The sequence below is a fragment of the Pelodiscus sinensis genome, chromosome 3, assembly GCF_049634645.1.
Source record: "Pelodiscus sinensis isolate JC-2024 chromosome 3, ASM4963464v1, whole genome shotgun sequence".
NCBI lineage: Eukaryota > Metazoa > Chordata > Testudines > Trionychidae > Pelodiscus > Pelodiscus sinensis.
The window spans coordinates 139,324,571-139,349,320 of record NC_134713.1 but is presented as its reverse complement, the minus strand read 5'-3'; the positions used below and the strand labels follow the sequence as shown (position 1 = coordinate 139,349,320).

The 24,750-nt window shown below is 50.0% G+C and overlaps 2 protein-coding genes across 2 annotated transcripts; one reads left to right on the top strand and one right to left on the bottom strand.

Moving 5' to 3' along the window:
* Positions 1–437: 437 nt before the first annotated feature.
* Positions 438–4,808, bottom strand: MAD2L1BP (MAD2L1 binding protein). Its single transcript, XM_075925022.1, has 2 exons — positions 4,230–4,808; positions 438–2,922 (listed from the first exon to the last, which is right to left on the bottom strand). The coding sequence occupies exons 1-2, from the start codon at positions 4,623–4,625 to the stop codon at positions 2,386–2,388; spliced, it is 933 nt and encodes a 310-aa protein (XP_075781137.1). The 5' UTR covers positions 4,626–4,808; the 3' UTR covers positions 438–2,385.
* Positions 4,809–9,046: 4,238 nt separating this feature from the next.
* Positions 9,047–24,360, top strand: GTPBP2 (GTP binding protein 2). The gene is made up of 12 exons (XM_075925017.1): positions 9,047–9,273; positions 14,732–14,758; positions 15,496–15,680; positions 16,104–16,212; positions 16,794–16,991; positions 17,476–17,650; positions 18,313–18,532; positions 19,270–19,405; positions 19,873–19,931; positions 20,732–20,903; positions 21,234–21,398; positions 21,854–24,360. Exons 1-12 carry the CDS (start codon positions 9,103–9,105, stop codon positions 22,049–22,051), a joined length of 1,815 nt encoding a protein of 604 aa, XP_075781132.1. The 5' UTR covers positions 9,047–9,102; the 3' UTR covers positions 22,052–24,360.
* Positions 24,361–24,750: the final 390 nt, after the last annotated feature.

The following is a 24,750-nucleotide window of genomic DNA, read 5'->3' as shown; positions in this document are numbered from 1 at the left end:
CAACCTCCCTAGGCAATTTATTCCAGTGCTTTAACTATTGAGATAATTAGGAAGTTTTTCCTAATGTTTAACTGAAACTGCCTTTGCTGCAATTTAAGTCCATTACATCTTGTCCTATCCTCAGAGGTTAGAGAACAATTGTTACTCCTGCTCATTGTAACAACCTTTTATGTACTTTTAAAAGTATCAGGTCCCCTCTCACTCCAGATTAAAACTCAGTTTTTTCAGCCTTCCCATATACATCCTGTTTTCTAGACCTTTAATCATTTTTTGTAGCTTTTCTCTGACCTACCTCAAATTTGACCACATCTTTTCTGAATTGTAGAGAACAGAATTAGATACACTATTCCAGTTAAGGTGTAATCAGCACAGATTAGAGCAGAAGAATTACTTCTTGTGTCTTGCTTACAACACCATCGCTAATATATCCCAGAACATTTGCTTTTTTTTTTTTTGCAAGTTTCATGTTGTTGACTCTCATTGAATTTGTGGTCCACTAGAACCCCCACCTCCTTTTCCACAGTATTCATTCCTGCACTATCACTTCCTCTTTTGTACAGGTTTAATTCACTACCCCTTCTTAAACAAAGTACTTTGCATTTGTCCTTATTGAATTTCATCCCATTTACTGCAAACCATTTCTCCACATCAGTCTGAGTTTAAATCCTATCTTCCAGAACACTTACAGGACCTCCCAGCTTGATATCATTTGCAAACATAATAGATGTTTGACACCATTATCTAAATCACTGAAGTGTACCAGACCCAGAACTGATCCCTACAGGACTCTGTTCCCACAGTAATCATCAGTGGTTCAAAGTCATGCTGGAAATGTATCTTAAGCAATTTTCCAACCAGTTGTGTACCCATCTTGTAACAGCTCTAAGTTGTAATATCCCTTGTTTAGGAAGTCATGGAAAACCATATCAAAAGCATTACTAAAATAAAGATGTCTTGCATCTACCTCTTTTCCCCCATCCAGAAGGCTTTTCGCTCTGTCAAAGACACCTATTAGGTTATTTTGACACTATTTGTTCTTGACAAATCCATGCCATTATTTACCAATTTATCTTGCAGGTGTCTGCAAACCAAACTGCTTAATTATTTGTGCCATTATCTTTCTGGGACTGAAGTTAAGCTTACTAGACTGTAGTCACCTGGGTTGTCCTTATTTACCTTTTTATAGATGGCCACTATTGTTTACCCTTTTCCCATCTTCTTGAATCTCACCAGTCTTCTGACTCCTCCTTCTATTCCTTGCTCAGAAGTCACATACAAGAAATTACCAAATCTAGGGCTCTTTAATTACTGAGACTCTGGAAGTAGGGACATGAGATTCAAATTTGTGCTGTTGCCTTACGGAATCTATGGGTTAAGGAATGGAATTTATCTCCTTAGACCAAAGCAGGAAGGTTATGAATAGATATGCTAGTTCTAGAATGTACATCTTTGACAAATTGTGTCTAGGGAAAGAAGAGTAGCATAAATAAAGTGAAAAACTTCTGGACCTTTACAACCCATGGATTTCTACTGAATTTTGGGGAGAAGGAAGAGAGGAACAGGCAGGGCTGTGAAGCATGAAGATCTTTATATATCTAGTTTAAACTAGGCATCAGATCATATGCAATTTAAGAGATAGGGAAGCAGCCCTAGAAGAAATGAAACACATCATTTGATTTTTTCCAACTATCAGTGAAACAATACAAGATATTCAGAGCCTTCCCCCCATAAGTGCAAGTGGCATTGCTCAGACAGATTCTCACAAGCATAGAAAACAGTCCTGAGCAAAAGACTCTTGTTTAGAGGTCTTCTTTAGAGCATCCTTTGTATAAGGGATGCTAAGTGGATTTTCTTATAGCTAAGCAACTTCTCAGCTCTCTCTCTAATCTTTATGATATTGCCAGACTGTAAAGGAGATGAGAGACCAAGTTGCTTAGTAAAACCTGCTATATAATCTTTGCCACACCCATATTAAGCATAAATTTAGATTATTCAAGTCCCAATCCATTCATTAACATTGCACATTGCTCTTGCAGCAGCTAGAGAACAGCTGTATGAATACCTTGATATTCTTGGGGGTGAGTGGGCATGCTGCACATAAATTGAATTACTCCCACCAACTCTCTAGGGTTCCTGACTCAGTTTCACCAAGAAATTGACATCTGTGAACAAAACTGCATTAGTGCTTATCCCTTGCATGGGGCCATTTAAAGCTTTGTTTTATGGACAGTGAAATACACCCCAGCTGCACGTAGGTAGCACATTCCCTGGATATAGGATTCTGAGGAGAGAATGTATAGTTACAGATCATAAAAACATTCTTACGTATTAACTAAAGTAGCACCAGATTATAAAATGCCCTATTAAAATGCTAGAGAGCATGAGTCATTCATGGAAGCCCTTAAGTGTCACTGGTGCTTGGAACCATATGTAGCTGTCCCAGGCAGAAGTCATTCCCTGCTGATTAGATGGATTTGTACTGCTGTTTCCACCACAGGACAAGTTGACAGTCAGCTTCCTCCCTCGTGTTGGCACTTTGTAGTTGAGCTTTGGTCGGAACCAGTCAATGCCACAGTCACGGTGCCCCTGTACCATGACAATGGTGCCCATAGCAGGAACAACCTGTAACTCACTGAAGACATCTGCAAGGAAGAGTGAATGGAAAAGCTTACGAACACAGGTCGGTGTTTGCAGGCTCTCCTCAGCATTGCCCACAGAGATGCCCTCCAAATTGATCTCATAGAGCTCCTTAGGGCTCATGGCATTTCCTCCAAGCAGAATAAGGATCCGGGGAACCAAGGTCAGATTGAATATGGCTTCCAAATGCCGGAACACTCCCTCCAGCTCCATTAGCACTTGCTGACATTTCCTGCTGCTCCCTCGGTCTGTAGGCTGTGGCTTCTTCTTAATTGCATCACCATCCTGCCAAGGAAAAAGTATATTCTGAAATATTAGGCAAGTGGTGGTGTATTTGACTGCATTTAGCATCTTGAACCACCAGACCCAACAGAAGAAAGAACAGATATTTTAAGAAAAACTAAGGGTTTTTTTTCCTTAAAAACCTGAAAAAAGGAATCTTGGTGTCTTGGTGGGACCCAACATTGAATGAGTTCATTACTAGTGTTTCCTGAATTTAAGGTCAGTAGAAATAAAAGATATCAAGATGGATATAATGAAGCTAGAAACCTCTCACAGCTTGGCATAGCTCAATGAGCATTTTAGTCAACATTCAGCCTCTCTGGATTTTCTTAGGAGGCCGATGTTCTGCTGTGCTCTAAGATCTGTAGATAAAACTACTTGACCAGCCAGAGAGAAGTGTATTCTCTTTAGGATATTGTGTCACATTAAATATAAACACTGACTGCATTGAGAAAAACAATGCATGCAACTGGAAATACAGAAGGTATGTTGATAGAGGCTACAAATCAAGACAACAGCTATCCAGTAGATTAGCTATCCAATTCTTGGAAAAGGCTGACTTGCCTTGGGAGCCAGTGCCACTTTATTCAGTGAGAAAGATTATGAGCCACCTGATCTTTTTTCAAAGTTTTATTGCCCAACAGACTAAATAGCTCTGAAACGCTGTCCATATACCCTGTGTTGCTATCCTGATGAGTTTAATAATCATCTCCATAACACATGGAAGTTTCTATTACCAATAGCCTATTTCAGTTACATGATGGACTTCCCCTTCTCCCTGTTTCTGAGACGTCTGAAGGTCTATCCTAGTTGTGCAAACTTGGGAGCTTAGACACTTTCATGTCCCATCTCCCACTGGTTCCTAAAGATAGCCAGTCCAGCCAAGACCCTGCAGCCAGTCACTGCTGGGCCTGAACCAACCAGAAACCTTACTACTTTGATCTGTAACTGCTGTCTCTTGAACCAGTGTATCAGATCATCCTACCTCGGGAGGGTGCGGCTGGGAAGGCCTATCTGGCCTGGCACAGTAGGCTGACTTTTGCAGAACATGCAGGGAACGGTCTCCAGCCCTCCTCAGCCCAAGGCAAAGTCACTACAGCGCTGGGGCTGGAGGCAGAGATTCCCGGAAGGCAAAAGCACCCGCAGAGATTGACCTGTTGCGCAGGCAGAGGAATGAAGCAGATTTGCTGGAGGGGAGGTAGCGGCCAGCAGCCAGCCCAGGAAAACAGCGTCTCACCGGGCAAGCGCGGAACGCACCCGGCTGCCAGGATCCAGGGCTGGCTCTCGCTCGGCCGGCGGCCCAGGCTTACCTGCGGCGGGCGGGGCAGCGCCCGCCGGTAGAAGTAGGCCAGCTGCTCGTAGGGCAGGGGCAGCTGGTGCCGCTGGTGCAGCACGTGCTTGAGGAGCTCGCAGGCGAAGTGGCAGCAGCCCTGCCGGGTCACGGGGCCGGGGAACACCACCGAGACCGAGCGGCAGCCCGGGGCGCGGCCGGCCGGGCCCTGCGTGGGGAGAAGCGGCGCCGCTGCCGCCCCGCTGCCGCCCCATCCCGCGGCGGGGTCCGGAGTCAGCGTCGGGGCCTCCAGGGGCTCGGTCTGGAGCAGGTCAGCTGCGTGGAGAGGGGAGAGGTCGCTCGGCGCGGGTGGGGAGGGGAGAGGAGCCCGGGCCCGCCCCTCACCTGCGCGCTCCTGGCGGCCCATCCCCGCCATCTTCGGCCTCACGCTCAGCTGCCCACTCCCGGCCCCAAGTTGAATGGCCGCCGCCCCGGGGCATCACGGGACATTCACGTCCCTGCTCCTTCCGGTGGCCGTGACCCCGCCGGCGCCATCTTTTCTTAGGGCACATTAGTGTTCCCTCCGCCCGCCTTGTGGGGACATTTTATTTTTGCACAAAAACCGCTTTTTTCGCAGGATCGGTAAACCTCCTTTTTTCGGGCGTAAGAATCTTGCGCAAAAAGAAAACGTAACGTCCACACTGTTTGTTTTTGCGCAAAAATGGATTGGCAGAAAATATGCAAATGAGATTGTAACTCATGCAAATGAGTCTCTCATTAGCATATTTTTTGCCAAGCAAACTGATCGTGTAGACGTAGCCACAGTGATGTTGTTGTAGAGTGGGAAGTAAATTCCAGGAGCCCTGCATTTCAATCTCTCCTCTGTGCTAATCACTAGACAATGCTGCCTATAGCAAACCAGCTGGAAATGCACATTAAAAACAGGGAAATGGTGTGTTATGGAAGATTAATCCCCTTCTTCTCACAAGTTAGTTTCATCAATAGTATGAGAAAAATAAGTCATTGTCTTTGGTCCACACCCAAGGGTCCATTGACAAGATCCTGTTCCACTCAAGCGGATCTCAACACAGAACAAAAATAAAAAAGACCCTGTAGCTGACATCTCTTCCTGTTTTCAGTGAGCGATCACTAGAAAGACCTCTACCTGGCCTTTAGTTTGTGGCATGATGGTAGCCAAGATCGGTTTGTTCTCCTAGCCAAGTTAAAAGGTGTCAGAATAAATCTATCTGCCTTGATACTATGGTATACAAAAATGCAAGGGGGGGATCCAATTTATAAGGAACCCATTTAATTCCCTCCCTTGCTTTTCCCCAGGGGCTGCATCTAGACTGGCATGATTTTGCACAAATACTTTTAACGGAAAAGTTTTTCCGTTAAAAGTATTTGCGCAAGAGAGCGTCTACCCTGGCACGGATGCTTTTGCGCAAAAAAGATGTCTTTTGCGCAAAAGTATCCGTGCCAGTGTAGACGCTCTCTTGCGCAAGAAATTAACTTGCCTGTCTACACTAGGCCTCTTGTGCAAGAATACCTGTAGGCTGTGTCTACATTGGCACCCTTTTCCGGAAAAGGGATGCTAATGAGACCAGTCAGAATTACAAATGCCGCGGGGGATTTAAATATCCCCCACGGCATTTGCATGAACATGGCTGCCACTTTTTTCCGGCTCGAGGTTTTGCCGGAGAAAAGCGCCAGTGTAGACGGGATCTTGCAGAAAATAAACCCTTTTCCGGAAGATCCCTTATTCCTACTTGCAAGTAGGTTTATTTTCCGCAAGATCCCATCTAGACTGGCACTTTTCTCTGGCAAAACCCCGAGCCAGATAAAAGCGGCAGCCATGTTCATGCAAATGCCGCGGGGGATATTTAAATCCCCCGCGGCATTTGCAATTCCAGCTGGTCTCATTAGCATCCCTTTTCCGGAAAAGGGTGCCAATGTAGACACAGCCGATCTGTACAAAATCAGTGGTTCTTGCGCAAATACTTGCGGCCAGTGTTGACAGGCGGCAAGATTTTGTGCAAAAGCAAATGCTTTTGCGCAAAATCTTGCCAGTCTAGACGCACCCAGGGTGTTTCAGGTTCACCTATATATATAGATTCAGAAGGACTGCCATATTAGTCTGTAACTTCAAAAATGACGAGTAGTTGGCACCGTAGAGATTAACTAAAATATATACAGTATCATGAGGTTTGTTGAGCAAAACCCACAGTAGACACACACTAAATAGTCAGGATTCCTGAGTTCTAGTTCAGAGAGCTTTTTCATCTTCCTTTCATTGCCTTTTATATAAATTCCATTTTTATAATTAGTTATAGTAATCATCGTACTGGTAATATATTAGTCATGGCTAAAATATTATCATCACAGTGATTAAATACCACATTTTGTGTCCGTATCATCCACAACAGATATCATACCACAATTGTGCAGAGGCAGTAGTATACACTGCTATTCTAGCTGAATGAACTGCTCTGACCTGGTTTTCTGTTCTCAGCTATTTGTAGTACATGATGCAATTTGTTTCCTTTGGAGGTCAGCCCTGAAGGAGGAGGCGCCCTGAAGCACTGAGAGTGTGTGGCTACAGCTAGTTTTTGAAAACAAAGCATCCCTGATTTATCATTGGCTGCAATTTTAAAAATCAACATGGGGGGGGGAGGAGTCCAATTTGTATATTTCAAATGCATGATGGGATCTGTAGTTCTGTGGCTTTGCATAGTCTTGTGTGTAATATGGTTAGTGTGTCAATGTAATATATTTAGATTGCCTGTTAGTCTTTAAAGTGCTACCAGACTATTTGTTGTTTTTTAAGTTTATCCTAAGTCTTCTATTAGTTTCAGAGGAGTAGCCATGTGGTCTGTAACTTTAAAAACAATGTGGCCCCTTAGAGACTAACAAATATAGATATAGATATATATAAACAGAGAGAGAGAGAGAGAGAGAGTGTGCATCACATGAGCTTTCATGAGGAAAACCCACTTCTTCACTCAAGATTATCTCATATGAAGAAGTGGGTTTTGCCCACAAAGGCTCATGATAGTGTGTGTGTGTGTGTGTGTGTGTGTGTGTGTGTATATATATATATATATATATATATATATATATATATATATATATAAAGTGCCACAGGACTAAGTCTAAGTCTTCTATAGCACTTTTCATCAAAGAGTTTCAAAGTGCTTTACAAATGTCAATAATACATCCTCAATAGAGACAAAGTGACTTGGTCAAAACTATACAATTAGTGGGGAAACTGGAAATAGTACTCAGGAGTTTTTTCAGTCCAAAATTCTTGCTTTATTGTTAACATGTGACAGTATGTTTGATATAAATATATTTTAGCATATTGTCCTTATAGAAATGTATTTATTATATGGTAACTTGCTGAAACTATACAATGTACTGTTTTGAAGTGCTTTATCAAATAACATTGCTCTTTATTATTTTCCATTAAACTTCTATTATGTGTGTCTTGATATATATTGGTTTGAATGTATTATATGGTGGTAGCACCTGTATTTCTCTCTTATGGTACATAGGACCAGGATATCCAGAGGATGGGAGGGGTTTTATGCACATATATAGCACCATACACACAAGCACTGTGTGCAGCATGTAAATCTATAGATTTTAGAAATTGGGTTTCAATGTTGTTGCCCAAACTACACCCAACCATGAAACTGCATCAGCAGCTTCCTGGGTTTTGGTTGACATAGAATGATGTCAATCACCGCTATAGTACAGAGAAACAGCCCGGGGAGGCAACAGGCCCCACCATCAAATGTTACCTTGGAAGCACTTTAAGTAGTCTGGGAAGAGAATGGTACAGGTGTAGGGTTGCCAGGTAGACCCCACCAAAAAAACGGACACACTTGATCGTGGGCGGGCAGGGGAGGGGGAAAGAACCTGCTGGGACAGGGGTGAGGCTGGCCGGGAGGTGGGCGGGGTGGGAAGCAGAGCTGGTGGGGGGAAGCCAGGGGTCGTGGGGCTGGCCGGGCGGAGAGGGGGGCCCGGAGGAAGGGGGGTGGGAAGCAGACTTGGCGGGGGGGGAGGGGTGCAGGCACTGGCTACAGCCAGAGTCCTTTGGGCCATGCCCCCAGCAGGCACTCCCTTTAGTTGCGAGCAAAAGCCAGGCAGGGGCGGGGGAGGGGCTGGGAGCCACTCCCACCACCCGGCTTTTGCACACGAACAAAGGGTTCCCAGCGCCAATCGCAGCCCCGCCTCCCAGTCACTCCCCCGCCCCCAACCAGGCTTCCGTCCAGCGCCCAGTTGGAAATTCAGAAAATACCTGAAAGTCTGAATTTTTCTACTGGACAGACGGTGCAAATACCAGACTGTCCAGTAGAAAACCCGACACCTGGCAACCCTACACAAGTGATGCTATTCTGTCTCTCTCCAGGGGCCCCAGTTCCACTCATGAAGACAGGCTGGTGAAAAAGCATACACAAGAAATGGGCCTGTCCTGAAACCATCGCAAAATGGTAAGCTAGCAGGGAACCAACAACCTCAATAAACTGGAAAACCACAACTCCCGGGAGTCCCTGCTCAGCAGCTCCGGAAGGAAAGGACGCTTTTTTCTTTCGTGCATGCTGGGAGCTGTAGTCCTTTCTAAGTGCGGTAATTCTGCGTGTAGAGACTGCTGCGCCCGTGGGCCTTTGCGAGTCAGTGTGACTGGCGCGGTGCATCATGGGAAGTGCAGTTTTCCGAGCTGCGTGTGCTGTGCAGCGTGGTGCTTGCTGGGGGTTGTAGTCCTGGGCAGCTGTCCGGACTCGGTTTCCCGTGAAGCCCCGCGGGTGTTTCTGACGCCAGAGGCCGGAGGGAGCTGGAAGGGCTGGAGCCGGGAGCGGGGCCGGGGGCGGCGGCAGCCGGGGAGGGAGGCGGGGGCGCGCGGGGCCGGGATGGACTCGCGGGTGTCGGAGCTGTTCGGGGGCTGCTGCCGGCCCGTGGGAGGCGGGGGGGCGCTGCGCGGCCGCGGGGGGGCGGGGGCCGGCGGGGGCTCCAAGGGGAAGAAGAAGAGCGGGCGGAACCGGGGCGGCAAGGCCAACAACCCGCCCTACCTGCCGCCGGAGGTGAGCGCGCCGGGGGGCACGGCGGGGGGCGTGGCGGAGGAGGGGCACGACAGGGGCTGGGGGCATGGCAAGGACTGGGAGGGGATGGAGGTTTGCTGGGGGCACGGTGGGGAGGAGGTGGGGGGCTGGGTCGGTGATGGGGGGCACGGTGGGGAGGAGGTGGGGGGCTGGGTCGGTGATGGGGGGCACGGTGGGGAGGAGGTGGGGGGCTGGGTCGGTGATGGGGGGCACGGTGGGGAGGAGGTGGGGGGCTGGGTCGGTGATGGGGGGCACGGTGGGGAGGAGGTGGGGGGCTGGGTCGGTGATGGGGGGCACGGTGGGGAGGCTGGTGGGGGGCATGGCAGGGAGGAGGTGGGAGGCTGGTGGGGGAACGGCGGGGAGCAGGGGAAAGGTAACCTGTCTCACAAGAGCTTTGATTACTTAAAGGGGTTTCCAGTGCTCAGGGATGTTGTTGGGTCTAACGCAGGTGTCTCCAACCTTTTTGAGCAAGAGATCACTTTTTGCATTTAAGTGCAATTCAAAATCTACCTCAAATGTAAATACCCTTGCCCCACCTCCTTCCCGCCCCTTCTCTGAGACCCTGCCCCTGCTCACTCTATCTTCCCTCTTTTGCCCTTCCTCACTCACTTTCATCAGGCTGGGGCAGAGGGTTGGGGTGCAGGCTCTGATCTTGGATTAAGGGATTTGGATTGTGAGCAGGGCTCTCAGCTGCCCTTGGGGCAGGCAGTTGGGGTGTAGCGGGGTTTTAGGTGCAGGCTCTGGGAGGGTGTTTGGATTCAGGGATGCTCAGGGCTAGGATAGGAGCTTGGGGCACAGCAGGGTATTCATGACTGGGGTAGGAGTTTGGGATGTGAGCTCCAGCTGGGCACTGCTGGTGGTTCCTGGTTGGCGGTGCAGTGGGGCTAAGACAGGCTCACCTCTGCCCTGACCCTGCACCACTCCCTAAAGCAGCCAGCAAATTCCATCCCAAGTCCTGTTGTGCCCCCTTTCTGCTCTGTGGAGAAAGGATACAGAGTGGGAGGGGGCACCTTGACATGAGTTCCCTGCACTTTCTCCCCTTCCCTGCACAGAAAGCAGGAAGCTGCCCAGTGGGGGAGAGAGTTCCAAGGCAAAGAGCAGGAGAGGCGCAGCAGTGGGGAGGAGCAACTGAAGTGCTGGCACTTGATAATAGCCTCTTGGCCAAACCAGTCAGGATCACCTGTCAGAGGCTCCAAGATCTACTAGTAGATTCCCCCCGATCTACTAGTAGATTCCCCCCGATCTACTAGTAGATTCCCCCCGATCTACTAGTAGATTCCCCCCGATCTACTAGTAGATTCCCCCCGATCTACTGGTTGGTGACCACTGGTCTAAAGGGCCCTTGTAGCTGTGAACTGGTGTGGGGTGGATCAGTAGGACCAATGTGGGGCCACAGGGCTAGAGTGTCACCATCTCTGCATAGAGAGTTGTGGGTTCTTGATCTCTGCGTGCAGCTGTCTTGTGCACTGTATCCTGGAGTCACAGAAAGGCCTTATCTCACTCCAGTGCCACTGGCCTGATGATATATCAGCCTCTGGCTAGTAGATGCCTGTACTTGAGGCTTTCAACCTTCTCCACCTCACGTTGACATAGAATTCCAGTTCCTGCCTTGGCTCATGCTATAATTTGCCAAGGAGCAAGAGAGTTCTAGGTCCTTGTTTATTTCAGGGTTTCTAGTAGAAGTAGGGGGAACAGAAAAAGGCTGTATTAGTTTCTCACTTTTTTTGAGCTCTGAGCTATGATAATCACTGAAGCTGGCTGCCTGCCTTTGTTAAAACCAGTTCACATTTGGAAAGGCCTTTGCAATTGTAAGGCTAGGGAAGCTTTTTAATTGACAGGTTAGATTCTCTGTAAGTTGAATGCTTCATTTCCTGCCATGGAAAGCTTCCAATAGCCACAGGCAAGTGAAATTTTCAAGCCTCAGTGATGTAAGACAGTAACAACAAAATAATATGATGCAGAAAGAGCTGAGACTTGGAAAAGCTAGGGGGAAGAGCTTTTCATCCCATAAAAGAAGCTTGTTCTGCCCCTCTTTGTAACCCTAGTCTCTTGCTGTTTCTTTCCTAGCCCTCATTCTTGTAGGTGTGGAAAAATATAATAGGTTTTCATGATGATTAACTAGGCTAGAAACAGTTCTAGAGGGTGGATCCTGTGTTGGGTCAACTGAGAAGATTGTGTTTGTGTGTACTTGTTGTTAAGGCATAGGGTATTAGTGTAGCTGTTGGTTAATGAGGCCATATTAAAACCTTTCCCCCACCCTGGCCACATCCTTAGTATGTTGTTAGTACATTTTTCCTTCTCTACCTTTCTCTCTGATAAATGAATACTAGTAGCTTCTCCTCTGTGGGGGAGAGACACCTGGATAATCCCTCCTTAGAGCTCTTATGTGGTAGTGCTCCACTTGTGCTGTGGAGGTACTCAGCTCCATTGGTGTTGAGTGAGATGGCATTGTTGGTACACAGTCTGACTGCCTGGCATGGCATTTGGGTGCTCCTTGCTGTCTTATAGCTACAGTCTTGGGAATAAGTTCTGACATACAGCTCAGCACCCAGCACAAGATGCTCCATTCCCTTCCATTTCTGAGATCTGATTGGACATATTCTCTGAAAACACATTCTCAGCAGGCCCAGTGACACCCCCGTCTTTCATGAACTGTTAATTTGATCTGGGAGATATTTGCTGAGTTTGGAGTTCTGGTCTGTAGAGCAGGGGTGGGCAATAATTTTCACAGTGGGGCCACTTAATGAATTTTGGTACATGACCACGGGCCAGCTCCTCCCCAGAAGGGTCCTGGCTGGAAGGGGCAGGGCTGGGGACTAGGCACTCCCAGAGTTGTCTGGGACTGGAGACTTTCAACTAAAAACACAGCAAAGGGCTTGTAGCTCCCGATCTCACCACTACCGTATTGCCTGGCAGCCGCCTGGGGTTCCTGCCACTATTTAAAGGGCTCATAGTTCTGACTCCTTCCTGAGCCATTTAAATAAGATCCTGCTGCCTGAGTCACCACCTGGAAATTCAGTGGCACAGGCAACAGGATATAAATAGGAAGTGCCCAGATGCAGTACACAGGCCAGATCAAAGTGTTAGGCTGGCTGGATTTGGCCCCTGGTCCGCATCTTGCCCAGCCCTGCTGAAGAGAGTCCATACCAAATCCTGGGTAAAGTGAAGGGCAGTTCCTAAGCAGTGGTGCCATGCGTGGTAGGGTTTGCCTGCTGTGTTGTGAAAATAAGCTTGATAAGTGGCCACGTTAATTGCTGGAGCTCAGACAATTCCCACGGGCATAGGGCTGATGGATACGATGGCTTGAAGAGCGCGTAGATTGCTATGACCATTTATAGTCTAGCCCTGTGTTTCATTACAGGATGTTTACAGCATCCTCAAAAACATCAGAGTGTTAACTCCCATTTGAGAGTTCGGGACAGATATTTCTGTCCAAGGCAGGATGCCTTGCTTTTGGGGATGAGGACTTGAGAAGCTAGAACAGGCTAATCCCAATTGAGTCCTAAATAGTCCATCCTCAGGATTGTTCCCTGCGGTGACTTGGGCCTTGTACCTTTCAGCTGCAGGAGAGAGAGTCCTCTAAAGCAGAGGTTCTCAAGATTCATTGCACCATGACTCCCTTCTGACAACAAACATTATTTCATGACCCCAGAAGGAGGAACTGAAGCTTGAGCCTGCCAAAACCCCACTGCGGTGTGTGAGGGGGCCAAAGCCTGAGCCCCACTGCTCAAAGGCTTCAGCCCCAGGCAGGGGGCCTATAACCTAATCCCCAGAAAGTCTAAGCCAGCCCTGGTGATCCCACTCAAAGGGGGTTGCAACCCACACTTTGAGAACCACTGCTTTAAGGCTTCGGTGTCAGTTTCTTCCTGTCCTCTGACATCCTGCCTGTACCACTGTCCTGCAAGTCTAGACTTGTCACTGTCCTTGTACTGTTTGCACTAGAGTCTCAGTTATTGCCATGAGATGGGCACAAACGCTTTCTTCAGCGGTCAGGGGACAACATGGATACTGACAGTCTCTGGAGCTGAAGGCTGGATGGGAGGGGTTACCCTTGCTAAGCAGGACTTTTAAGAGTAGAGCTACTAATCCCAAAGCTTGGCTACTATGGCCCTTTGCCACCACGAGCCATTTATTGTGGGTTGGGGCTGAGTTAGAATTCAAGGATGGGATTTACCTTTCCTTGCTGGGCAGAGCCATGTGCTAGCAGAGGGAGCTGTGTATATCTAGAGAAACCAGCTGGCAAGAAGAGGTGAAATCCAAGCAGGTCAGTTTTCACCCTGCTGTCAGTCTGATTTATTGTGCTTTCCACTGGAGTTCCTGGCTCCCTGCAAGGCCTGGCCCTGGCTCTGTAACCTTTGGACAGAGATCAGTGGGAGATCCAGTTTAGTATTGGACACGTCTTCTCTCTGGAGGCAGGATCCTGCCTTGGATGGAATGGAATTAATAAACTAATGGGTCTTTTTGTTTCTGCCTACAATGAGCTGGCCTAGGGAAACCCTTTTGTGCCAGGGAAATTTCTGGTGCTATTTCTTGGAACTGTCAGGCCAGTGAGTAATATCAATAGCACTCCCTTCCTCGTGGCTATGAGGAGAATCCCCAGGGGAGGGGGAGGCAGCCTTGCATGCTTATGGAGCCAGATCAAGGAGAGGAACACTTAGCAGTGTGTGAAATCACTGTCAAGAAAGGTGAGAGAGTCTCTAACAGACCAGCTCATTGCTGGAGCGATTCTCAGGCTCACTTGTTTTGAATGCAGGTTTTAGAGCAGTATAATGTACATAGGGTTGGAGGGCCCTAGATGGCTTAGGCTTAACAGAGTAAAGAGCCTTTTCCTTTTGCATTCCCCTACCAGGGCTGTCTCTGTTGTGGACAAAGAGGTCTTTAGGACATTTAACTGGGCACTTTCTTTTGCTAGCACTAAAAATATTATCTGACTCCAATATAACCCCTTTTAGCTTCCAAGCATTCATACTAGAGTGTTCCAGCTGCTTGGTAAACAGTAAGATTCCAGTACGGCATGAGAATATGGCCTGCAGCTCTCGCTGGGGAGTCTATGACTTAATGTATATGTTGATTCCCCTGCCGCTTCCTCCTTGCGAAGCTGGCAGCACACCGGATTATCCATGTGACGTTTAGGGATATTAAAATTGCTAACCTGTTAAATGATAGCACATAACTATTTTAACTTAGGCCCCGCCGCGCGGCCTGTTTCTTGGATGTACCGCTGTGGTGGGAATTGCTTCAGCCTGGCATGGCTGGTTGCTGCCAGAGTTAATTGGCAAGGGCTGGTTAACATGCCTAGTGTCGTTCCAGCCTATCCAGAATGGTGTGTGGGCTCCATGGTGTTAGGGAAGCCATGTAGAGTGTGCAAGGGTCACCTGGGAAAAGTGCCTGGGTGTTATGTGTTGGTCGCTAACCCATGTTTCTTGTGGCTTTCAATCAGGCAGAAGATGGGAACATAGAATACAAGGTGAGTCCTTAGGGGATTGCAGAGGGGGCTCCTCTTCTTGGAGAGTTACCCTGAAACCTTGGGCCCTAGGGGTTGAATTGAGCAAAAGGGTAAATGGGGCCCATGCCCAGGGGTATACCCCAACAGGAATCGTCCAAGCCTTGCCTGTGGGAGGGGGAACTGATTAGGGCACTAACCATCTCACTTTGGGTTCTCTGAGTCCAGTGGGAGAAACCGGATGCCAGAGAACATGCAGTGTAGAATCCCTTGGAACTGTATCTGGTGGGGACCTCCCAGCCCCTCAGGTATGTTTCATCTCCCATGTGCATCTACCAGTGTAGAGGAGAGTGTACACCCGTCTAAGGCCCCTCTCCTCACCCCGCTCACTCCTTCCTTAGGACCCTTTCCCGCTGTATTTTGGAGGCAGTCCTGCCATTCTTAGTTATTCGAGCCAGAGGACCAATGGTTTGGGCCCCAGTGGCTCCATGACCCTGGCTCCCTAATCTAGTGCATCCCTCCTACGAGTTCTCAGATACCATCTGTAAGATGCAGGAATGTTCTGCTGCAGAAGTTCTTGTCTCCATGTAACCAGCTCTCTCCTATCCCACTGGCTCCTCTGCAGGTGCTCACTTGGAGCGTGTTTCCCAGAGGTGGGTCTGCTGTGGGGGGCATTGGAGTGTTAGGGAGTCACTGCCCCAGGGAGATGGGATTCTCTCTGCCCCCAGGCAGCAATTGTAACTGCTCCCTCCTTCGAGCAGCTGAAGCTGGTGAATCCCTCGCAGTATCGCTTTGAACACCTGGTGACGCAGATGAAGTGGCGGCTGCAGGAAGGCCGGGGTGAGGCTGTCTACCAGATTGGTGTGGAGGACAATGGGCTACTGGTGGGCCTCTCCGAGGAGGAGATGCGTGCCTCCCTCAAGACATTGCGCCGGATGGCTGAAAAGTACGTGTCTCAGGATCTCTCACCCATGCTGGACCAGAGAAACCCAGCTTTGTCCCATTCTCCCCACAACCCCCCAAAAGATCCTGGGAGCTCCTTCTTCCTCTTCACCCCTCCTCTGAAAGGCCTGTCGATCAAGGAAGCTCATTTCCTAACCAAGTGCATAGGACCTCTTCTAGCTCACTCTCAGAGAGGCCCCCGGCCATGGAAACCAGCCATGCCAAGGCTCTGGGGTTTTTGCTGCTAGAGAGTCTCCTGTCTGAAGATCTGAGGCTTCTGCCCTATGGCTCTCAGAGCCTACAGCCTACCCTGCAGTTTGAATCCTGTTCCTAGCTCCTCTGTGGTGCTCTGGCCAGGTGATCCCCTGGATAAGTGACCAATCATGCACTCGCTCAGGCAGACTATTCCCTCTTGCACCCCTTGCAGGGTCGGAGCTGACATCACCATCCTGCGAGAGCGTGAGGTGGATTATGACAGCGATGTTCCCAGAAAGATAACAGAGGTTCTTGTCCGGAAAGTACCTGATAACCAGCAGGTAGGGAACCCTTGGCTGCATCGTTCTCCTTGACCTGGGAGCCCTGTGGTACCAGCAATTCTCAGACCACATTCCTCTGAAAGGGAAACTTCTTGAGATGGGAACCCCTACCCTGGAGTCACTTCACAGTAGAATGCTTCACAGGGCACCCTTTGAAGAGCTGTAGGGCAGTAAGGGAAAAGAGCCTTTCATATTCAGGTACCAGCTACAACCCACTACAGACAAGGGAGACTGGGTAGTTCAGGGGTCAGGGACTGAAATCTGAAGCAGCCTTTCGCCTCCACAGCACCAGTTCTAATCCAGCCCGATGTAGCAGTAAGTGTGTAGATGACCTTTATTGCGACGTGCTAGGCCTGGCATAGGACATCATACTTGCCATGGTGACGGCATAAACCCTGGTCTGTGACATCCTGGGAAGGGCAGAATCTAATAAAAAGTTGAGCTGCATGGCGATCCCTGCCTTTCCCAGCCCAGTCTGGAGGGAACAGGGTGAGCAAGTGCCAACCACAGCTGTGGGGTGTTGTCCTTGCGCCAGGAGCAGGCTGCCCCATGGTTTTTCTGTTCTGACTCGTTTTCTTTAGTTCCTAGACCTGCGAGTGGCTGTGCTGGGGAATGTGGATTCGGGCAAGTCTACGCTGCTGGGTGTCTTGACTCAGGGAGAGTTGGATAACGGGCGGGGCAGAGCTCGCCTCAATCTCTTCCGGCACCTCCATGAGATCCAGTCAGGGAGAACATCCAGCATCAGCTTTGAGATCCTTGGCTTCAATAGCAAGGGAGAGGTATGGCGTGAGTGCTGTTGCGGCAGTGTGGAGGGAGTGACAGGCCCTGCTCCCTGTGAGGAGTGGGAGGAACACGTCTGCCCCCCGGCTCTGTGCTACCTGTCGCGGCAGAGGGCAGAGCAGGCCTGCCTCAGAAACAGGAAAGGAGTTCTGTGCCCCCCACTGCAGCAGCAGAGAGCCTAGGAGAGATCAAGTTGTACTTGGAGGTTTTAGGAAAAGGTGCTGCTTGTCCACTTGGAACAGGCATCTGCTCTGGTGTCCTGCTTTTTGCCTCCAGATTAGTGTCCTACAGGGTTGGCATTAGAATACAGCCAGAGCAGTCTACAGGCTCTATAAGGCATAATCCCTTTCCAGGCACAGAGTCTGATGCTCTTTGGCACTTGTTTCTGTTTAGATGGAGTTGGTCTGGTCGAGGTTGTCTTTTCTGCCCTCTGCCACCTCTTTTGCATATGCCATCCCTGTCTCTGGGTCCTCTTCTTCCTAGGTGGTGAACTACAGTGACTCGCGAACAGCAGAGGAGATCTGTGAGAGCTCCTCCAAGATGATCACCTTCATTGACCTTGCTGGCCACCACAAGTACCTAAAAACCACCATCTTTGGCCTCACCAGCTACTGCCCAGACTTTGCCATGCTGGTGGTGAGTGCCAACACTGGCATTGGTAAGTGTGCTCTGACCTTCCCTGGGGAACGCATGGAGAGTCTGGCAGGATGCTTTGGAGCACTGGAGTGGTAGATGCTAGCTAGTGGGTGGTAATAGTCAGAAAAAATGATCCTGACTCCACTTCCCTCCTGACACCCAGTGATTCCAATGCAGCAGTGAGCACAGCAGATGAGCTGGGAGTTTGGCTGCCTTGTACACCTTGATTACTTAAGAGATGACTATCTTACTGAGTGTGGTGTCCATGGCAGGAAAGTTTTGAGTAGCATTTGAGGGCACTTTGAGCATGTCAGGGAGAAATCCCCTTGATATATTAGCGGGGTATCTTGGATCCCAAAGTAAACTATAACCTTTCCCCGTGCCATTTGGACAGCCACTTTTTTGACTAATCTCTTAGCTCTTGGAGAGATACTCCTGGGTCCTAATGGAGCAGAAGCATGTGCCTTGGCCCTGAAAAGCCCTGATGTGTCTTTCTGGAATGATAATTATAAAGCTGTGTCCCTTGCCATTGCCTGACATGCTGAGCAAAAGCGTGACACAGCACCCTCATCTGTATGATGGCCTCCTTGGGCACTTCTTGAGCTGGGAGATGGTCACATCCTGTGAGCATTTGTCTTTTGTGCCCATGCTCCTTTTAGCTGAGCTCTCTCTTGTCTCTTGTAGCAGGTACCACGCGGGAGCACCTGGGTCTGGCCATGGCCCTCAAGGTTCCCTTCTTCATCGTCATCAGCAAAGTGGACTTGTGTTCCAAAGCCACCGTGGAACGGACAGTGAAGCAGCTGGAGCGGATCCTGAAGCAGCCAGGCTGCAACAAGCTGCCCCTATTAGTCAACTCGGATGATGACGCTGTCACGGCAGCACAGCAGTTTGCACAGTCTCCCAAGTAAGAAGCCTTCATCCTTTCTGCAGGGGGAGTCAGCTGAGCTTAGGGTGTGTCCACACTGCACCCTAGAATCAAAATAAGAGACTCAATTTGGTATCTTATTTTGAATCTATTTTGAAATTTGGCTATCTACACGGTGCCAAATTTCAAAATCATGTGCTATTTCAAGACATCCCTTAACCCTCATGGAATGAGGGTTAACGGACATGCTATGTTGGCATCCCAGTATTTCAAAAAATATTTCAAAATAACGGGCGGCTTGCGTAGATGCGGGGTAGCTATTTCAGGATGCCTCCAGTATCCCGAAATAGCTGTGCAGTGTAGACATACCCGTAGTCTGTTGGGATTTTACTAGCTCCATTCACATGGGGGGAGACCATATCTTTAGGAGGCATTAGCTGTCTTCTCCCCAGGTTTCACTCCCACTCCTTTCTTGCGTGGCCTCCTCTCCCAGGCCTTTTCTGGGCACCAGGAACAAGTGCCAGTGACTGATTCGAGGGTGAATGTGTTCCTGGCTTACCTTGAAGACACAGCTCCAGGGAGGAGGCCTGGATTGGCTGGGTACAGATGGTGTGGGCCAAGCTCTGGAAAGGCACTCATAGTGCTGTCTCTGCTAGGTCCCATCTAGCTCATGTATTGTCCCTTTGGGAGCCAATTCCTTGCAGTACTTTCCCCAGGATGGGTTTTGCAGCTGTATTGTGGCCCCCTGCTCATTCCTTTCTGTATGTGTTTGGCAGCATCACCCCGATCTTCACTCTATCCAGTGTTTCAGGGGAGAACTTGGATCTCTTAAAAGTTTTCCTCAACATCCTTCCTCCTCTGACCAACAGCAAAGAGCAGGAGGAGCTCATGCAGCAGCTTACAGAGTTCCAGGTACGTGCGAACATTGGACTGAGGTTCTTTCACTGAACCCATTACCATGGCATTATCTGAGCACCTACCTGAGGGAAAGCTGCACGAGGGTCCCTGTGTCTGGTGAGGGGAGTAATGTGCTGAACCACGGGAGTAATGAGGAGGTTGGGGAGCTGGAATACAGAGGGGAACCAGCCCCATATCCGTGTGCTGCTTCTGAAAGGGCCTGCCAGGTAGCTGAGTGTCCAGCTTAGTTCAACCCAAGAGAAGTGCTGGACACATCGCTGACCTGTATGGTGTCGGCTTTGCTCTGGGACCCTTCAGAACTGCCAACAGTGGGAGCAGGAAACAGGTCTGTTATGGCCCAGGGCAGAGAAGGCTCGTCTTTAGCCTTTGGTGGGTGGCTGGTGGCTCGTTCCAGCTCTGAGGCGCTAGTCTCCCAGGTGCACAATGAATCTAAAGAGCTTGCTCCTGTTGCCCTGCTGCAGGTGGATGAAATCTATACCGTGCCTGAAGTGGGGACTGTTGTTGGAGGAACTCTGTCCAGGTGAATGCTGCTGTGAGCGCAGTGACTTGGATGAGCTCAGAGGGATCAGGGTTTGGGGGGAGAGAACGTGGGCTGAGCATTGCCAGATCTCGCAGAGAATTGAGTTCTCTTGTATGGGCAGGGCAATATTGGGGAAAAAAAACTGCATGTGAATGGGAGTGGGGAATGTGGAGGCTGAATTTACCCTTCTCCTAGGTGGGGTGGGGAGCAGGGTAGGGGGAATCTCCACCAAGAGGCTGGGCTGTCTCCAGAGCAGGGCTCTAATGTGTTGGTGGCAACCCGAGGCAGCTGCTTTGCCCTCTGATAGGGCTGTGGTTAGAGCGTGGCTGGCCTCATGAAGGGTGTGTCTTTCATTAGACTTTCAGAAACCCTTCATCAAGCAGCAGCTGAGTAGTTTGGGAGGAGGGACAGCAGGTCAGCACTCCTGGGTCTGCTCAGGACAGTGCATACTCCCCAACGTGTGGGACAGCTTTTGTAGTTGGTGAGGAATCCAGGGCTAGTCTAGTGCATCCCGTCTCTTGGGGATTCCAGGCAGTGCTAGCACTGACGCAGATCACCTCTCTGCTGCTTCTGCTGGAACAGACAGAGTGGAAGAGCAAGTGGACACTGGCTGGTCAGGCTCCTGGGGATCTCAGAGGGTTGCATTAGACAGCTGAGTTCGTTGGCCAGACACTGGGGAGGGAGAGTCCTGGTAGACCCTTTTTCCAGTGGGATTCAGAGAAGCTATGCAGGCTAATCTCATTGGGCATCTTCTCCTGTGGCTCTGATTAAATTTGGTCCTGCTCTCGTGCCCCTGGCAGTGGGATCTGCAGGGAGGGGGAGAGCCTTGTGGTTGGCCCCACGGATGATGGCAAGTTCCTCCGGCTGAAGGTGTGCAGCATCCAGCGGAACCGCTCCGCGTGCCGTGTGCTCCGCGCAGGACAAGCTGCCACACTGGCCCTTGGGCCCTTTGACCGCTCCCTGCTGCGCAAGGTAAGACTTGCTCCCATCTGCAGGGAGCTGCTGCTTGCCTTGACTGCATTGGCTGATCAGCCCCTGGGATCCTGAGCAAGGAAGGAAGGGACTAGTGTGCTTACTCTGAGGTGCCTACTTGAGGGGATCCCCAATAGAAACTCCACCCCACTCCTGTCCTACTGCCAGTGGTGGGGTAGCTGGCCTCAAGGCTTGAGATGGGTGCATGGAGCTTTAAATGGGGTTCAGATGATGGGATGGAAGCAACTGGGGGGGAAGGCCTGTGGGGCTCAAAAACAACAAAGGGCTGTTCTTGATGGTCTGTGTTTTGAGCTTGAAGTTGTTGTGCAGGGCATGGTGATGGTGAGCCCGGAGATGAACCCCACCATCTGCTCAGTATTTGAAGCTGAGATTGTGCTGCTCTTCCATGCCACAACTTTCCGGAAGGGATTCCAGGTGACAGTGCATGTGGGGAACGTGCGGCAGACGGCCATTGTGGAGAAGATCCATGGAAAGGTGAGATTCTTACCACTCTGGCAGCCTCTCAGACCCCAGCCTGCTCTGGCTCATTAGATTTCCTTAGCTTCATTAGAAATCACAGGAAGTCTCACTTCACTCCTTCCTGCTAATGCCACTCGACTTGTATTGGGTCCTGCCTTTCCTCTCTTCCCAGCAAGCTCCCTTTGTCCCACAGGTTTCTGGTGTCACTAGAGCAGGGCACAGGAGTAGCCCCCTGGTTTCCAGAGCTCTTTGCTGGAAGTCAGAGTTCCTTTCCCACAGTCTCATGACTGTAGTGAGGGGGCCTCAAGCTGTGCCACCTTAAATGGTGGCTTCTGGAAGAGACTGAGGGGATCTTGTTTTGCATCCTTCCTATCTTCTCTGCCTTGGACTTTCCACGGCTCCTGGATATGGAGGCAGAGGACTGGGTGGGCATGCTCCTGTTTGTGAGACTGTTCGCTCCTCTCCCTCAGGACAAGCTGCGGACAGGGGAGAAGGCTGTTGTGCGTTTCCGGTTCATCAAACACCCTGAATACTTAAAGACTGGTGCCAAGCTGCTATTCCGTGAAGGAGTCACCAAAGGTATTGGGCACGTCACTGACCTCCAAGCTATCAGTGCTGAAGAGAATAGCCTGGAGGAGACTCTGGGGCCTGGGCATTTGACCTTCTGACTCCCACTTAGTCTGTGGGAATCTCCAGACACCAGCAATGAAGGAGGAGAAAGATGGGAGAAGTTTGGCCCTTCACATGACTGGAACTGCTGCTGTCCGGGTCTGGCATGGGCTTCTCCTCACACTGTGTGATGGAGCCCAGGAGAGCTCCCTGTGTTCAGTACCCCTCCTGGGGCAAGTTAAGCATGTTGTCTCTGCATCGTCTGCTGCTTTCATTATCCTGCCCTCCACAATAGACCAGAGGCAGCCTCGGTCTGGGCGGGTGAGTCCTGGCTTTGTTTACTGTACTGGTGGGAAGTTATTGGCTGACGCAAAGCTCCTGAGGTGCTGAGCAGCAGTGAAGGGATCCTGCCACCTCTGATCCAGAATCAGTTCGTTGCATCTCTGGCAGTATTGAGCCTGACCCAACTGTGTGTGCCCATTTCCCAGCCTCAGGCTTTCCCTCCAGAGCAGAGACCTTTGGACCAGCAAAGGAGGCCTAGCAACCCAGAATGCAGGGGCTTGGTTAAACTCGGGTTCACAGGAACCCATCAAGAGTTCAGGACACTTTTAGCCCTTTTAATCTTGATTTTAATCCCACGTGTGCCCCATCAAAGGCTCCTACGCACCTCCCCAAACCAGTGCAAACAGGGACCTCCTCTCTGGACTAGACCTTGCCAGATGGTGACGAGGCATGTGCCCCTCCTAGTGGTCATGTCTTGTGTGTGAGTGGGGCTGCCCCACTCTCGCTAGTGCAATCAGCATCTTCAGGAACCTGCCTGAAGCCAGAGTCTGTGCTCCTAGCCCTCTGCTCACTGTAGCAGCCGAGCTGCTCCAAGCAGGAGGCCATTTGGGGTAACAGAGGTGGCCCCACAGCTGGGCTTGTCTGCTGTTTGCTTCAACTGAGCAGGAAGTCCCCTTTATCGAGTTTGTGGCAGTACTTTTGTGATGATTTCCCTGTGGCAATCAGTCTGTGCTGCAGCCCAGCTTGCTCCTCGGGGACCTGCCTTAATTCTCGAGGAGAGGCAGAGGGGGCTGCCGTACTGGCCAGGGAGGAAGATTACCTGTTGGGTGCAATCCGACAAAGTTATTGCAGTGATTTTTTTTTCTCACATTCTACTTAAGGGAAACTTCCTGTTTTGTCTATGAGGTTTCATTGGCCATGGGGAGCTGGTGGGTACCAGCACAGCCAGAGGCTCTGTAGGTGCATGGGGAGATGGAACACTTGCTGCTCTGTTTCCCCAGCTGTCCCCTTCAAGTATCAAGTGTTGAGTACTGGCCTGTACAGCTGCTGCTGTGCTCTTCAGCTGGAAACGGGGGACAGGGGAGGCTGCATAGCTGCACACAAGGCTTCTGATTGCACTGGTGATATCGAATGGAGCTGGTCACGCACTGCTGCCTGAGCAGGGTAGTGTTCTGTCTGGACAGGGAAGTGACTGTGCTCTCTGCTCCAGGTGTGGTGATGTCAGTAATGCTCAGTCTATGCTGCCTTCCACGCGGTGTCTTGTGCTAGGGTGATCGGCATCCATAGTGCATGCAAGACTGAGCTTCTCACATCAGTTTGGTGACATTGTCACAGCAGCTCTCCTCACCATAGGCCATGCCCTTTGCTGTAGTGGAGAACCTTGTGTGGGGGTGGGAATCCCTGCCTGCAGACTGTTAAAATGCACCAAGCTGATCTGCAGGGAGAGAATTGTTCCTCCCCTGTGAAGGGTTAGCTCCTTTGCTTTCCCTCCACCATGTTTTGTGCTTGAATCCTTCTGGCTTAGACTAAGAACTGTAGGTCAAGCCCATCTTGTTATTGCTGTTAATAGCAGCTGTGAGCAGGTTTTGCCTCTTCCCAGGGTGTGGTAATGTATCCACTCTCCTGGCAGTACCTTGTGGGGAGGCTTGGTCTGTTTGTTTTCCCTTTCAGTCACTGCACACATCATCTTAGAAAAGGGGACCCTTCCCCTTTCAGCTCTGGCACGTAGTACTGGGTTCCATTACAGTGTGTGCCCCTGCAGGGAGGACAGAGTCCCAGCAAGCACTTCCTCTCCTGTGTTATCCTAAGTACAAATAATGGTGCCCTGGGAGAAGGCATCTCCTCCTGCTGTTTGCAGTGATCTTGGAGTAATCTTCAGCAGTGACACACATTTAAGGTGCTGCTCCCTTCCCTGGGAGAGCTGATGGGACTGAGCGCTTCCTCCCACCTTCTGTGGCGTGACTTTTCTCAGTGTCATGCTCTTTGTGCTCACTGTTGTCCTGGAGTCTCTAATGCAGAGGGACGGGTTCCATCTCCTTGGCATCTATATATAATGTACAGAATAAAGATGTTTTATTGAGAGAGACCTTTGGTTGAGTTGTGACAGGGGATGTTTGAGCGGAGCCCTCTAGCCTCTCCCAGCTGCTCTCTATTTCCTGGTAAACAAACTGTGCTGGGCCCTGTAAGTACTGTGGAGGACTGTACACGTCACTGCTTATAAGCACATATTGCCTGCTGAGCTGGGCCTGATCCAATGTGTGGCTAAGGTAGCTGACAGCCACGTCACTCTGAGCACTGTGTTTATTGCAGTGGGTGGGGCTGACTTTCATGTGTCTGAAGCCACATTCCTGCTACCCTGGAGTTTGATTATAGAGAGACGCCATGTGACCTTCACTGGTGCTTTGACCTAGCTCAGGTTAATTTAAAAGCCGTATGTAAAGTTGGGGGGGAGGGGGAGCAGCTGACTGCAAACAGA

Bases quoted from the DNA above. Each gene is read 5' to 3' on its own strand.
- MAD2L1BP (XM_075925022.1), bottom strand. From the start codon at position 4,625: ATGGCGGGGATGGGCCGCCAGGAGCGCGCAGGTGAGGGGCGGGCCCGG. The intron at 2,923-4,229 runs GTAAGCCTGGGC...TTTCCTTGGCAG, and splicing joins CGCTGCCCCGCCCGCCGCAG to GATGGTGATGCAATTAAGAA.
- GTPBP2 (XM_075925017.1), top strand. From the start codon at position 9,103: ATGGACTCGCGGGTGTCGGAGCTGTTCGGGGGCTGCTGCCGGCCCGTG. The intron at 15,681-16,103 runs GTACGTGTCTCA...CACCCCTTGCAG, and splicing joins TTGCGCCGGATGGCTGAAAA to GGTCGGAGCTGACATCACCA. The intron at 19,932-20,731 runs GTGAATGCTGCT...TGCCCCTGGCAG, and splicing joins GTTGGAGGAACTCTGTCCAG to TGGGATCTGCAGGGAGGGGG.